The 1563-nt window shown below is 48.1% G+C and overlaps 1 protein-coding gene across 1 annotated transcript; it reads left to right on the top strand.

Moving 5' to 3' along the window:
* Positions 1 to 22: 22 nt before the first annotated feature.
* Pmar_PMAR003342 (adenylosuccinate lyase, putative) lies at positions 23 to 788 on the top strand (the record flags this gene model as incomplete). Its single annotated transcript, XM_002784043.1, has 6 exons — positions 23 to 34; positions 95 to 209; positions 257 to 336; positions 383 to 486; positions 536 to 673; positions 719 to 788. 6 exons carry the CDS (start codon positions 23 to 25, stop codon positions 786 to 788), a joined length of 519 nt encoding a protein of 172 aa, XP_002784089.1.
* Positions 789 to 1563: the final 775 nt, after the last annotated feature.

The raw sequence follows: 1563 nt of genomic DNA, 5'->3' as shown, positions 1-1563 counted from the left end.
TGGCGAGGTGGGGTCCTCCACCATGCCTCACAAGGTAAGTTTGAAGTATCACGACTCGTGACTCACGAGCCGTGCGCACTACACAAGATTTCAGGTCAACCCGATAGACTTCGAAAATGCTGAGGGTAACTGTGGTGTGGCGATCTCGATGTTGCATCATTTCTCAACTAAGCTGCCTATCTCCCGAATGCAGAGGGATCTGACAGACAGTAATTTAGATACTATTGATTCACCCTTGCTAACAGCGTTACTGTAGGTACGGTACAGCGGGCAGTCGGGTCCGCTTTTGCCCATACTATTATAGCCATTGATTCCACTATCAAGGGCCTCAGCAAGGTACACGAGTATGATAGGTTCCCAGGTTCGTATAGGGAATGCTCAGGTCATGGTGTCCGCTCCTATTGCCAACCGTGAGCTCGAGGATCATTGGGCGGTGACTGGGGAAGCCGTGCAAACCGTCATGAGACGATACGGGCTGGAGAGACCGTAAGAAACGGATCAATGCCTCACCATGATTCATGGTCTGTTCTATCAGTTACGAACGTCTGAAGGAGTTCACTCGTGGTCGTGAAATTGATGCCACTTCTATGAAGGAGTTCACAGAGAATATCGGTCGTGAGATTGGAGAAGACAAGCCCGGCGTGAAGGGTCTTGAGAACCTCACCCCTCAGACGTAAGAGAGATTAGGATGACCTTGATGTAGTTGCGATTGTGTTAGATATATCGGGTTGGCCCCTGTCATTGCTCGTAAATACGGCACACCAGTGGCAGAGAAGAAAAATGACTAGATTGAGGTTTTGGTTTGATGGAGTTACTGATAACAGCTGATATTCCTAGCTAACAACTAACTACGACTCGAAGAAATGACGTGAATGCGGTTTTAGAGTGTTGATTGTCATTACGATAGTCTCCCGAGATAACAGGAGTTGTGTTACCATAGTTGTTAAATAGAATTGGTTCTGCCCTTATACTTGGTCGAGTATCACTTGCGACTCAAAAGTGGCGCCTCATTGGTGTGATAACCTTCTACAGCAAAGTTCGAATTGTTATAGCTGCGGTGCGAGCCATTCGTGTGCCTCTGGAGGCACATGAGCGATATGGGATCAAACTAGTCTGAAGCGATCGAGATGCTGTCATATATAATCTTCTGATCAGTAGGCGTCAAGCTGGGGTATATACACTATGTGCGACAGAATCAACTCAAATATGCATTAAAATGTGCAAACTATGGATGTCACGAGGATCGAACTCTAGCAGGCTAATCTTGAACAAGTAGACCAACAAAACAGAGATGTTAATACAGTTCTCTTACAAGTCAATTTTCGAAACGGGACGAAGAGTTGTGCAAAAAGTGGTATTAGACGGATAGTAAGAAATGAATAGTTAGACAAATGATCGAGGATGAGCTAGGAGAGTGACACACTCGGAGAGCGAGGGAGGGGAAGAGAGAGTGCGAGGGAGGGGGAGAGAGTGCGAGGGAGGGGGAGAGAGAGTGCGAGGGAGGGGGAGGGAGAGTGCGAGGGAGGGGGAGGGAGAGTGCGAGGGAGGGGGAGGGGGAGGGAG

This window comes from Perkinsus marinus (genome assembly GCF_000006405.1).
Source record: "Perkinsus marinus ATCC 50983 genomic scaffold scf_1104296935302, whole genome shotgun sequence".
NCBI lineage: Eukaryota > Perkinsozoa > Perkinsida > Perkinsidae > Perkinsus > Perkinsus marinus.
Note: the sequence above shows the minus strand (reverse complement) of the source record. Positions and strands in the feature narration are given on the sequence as shown.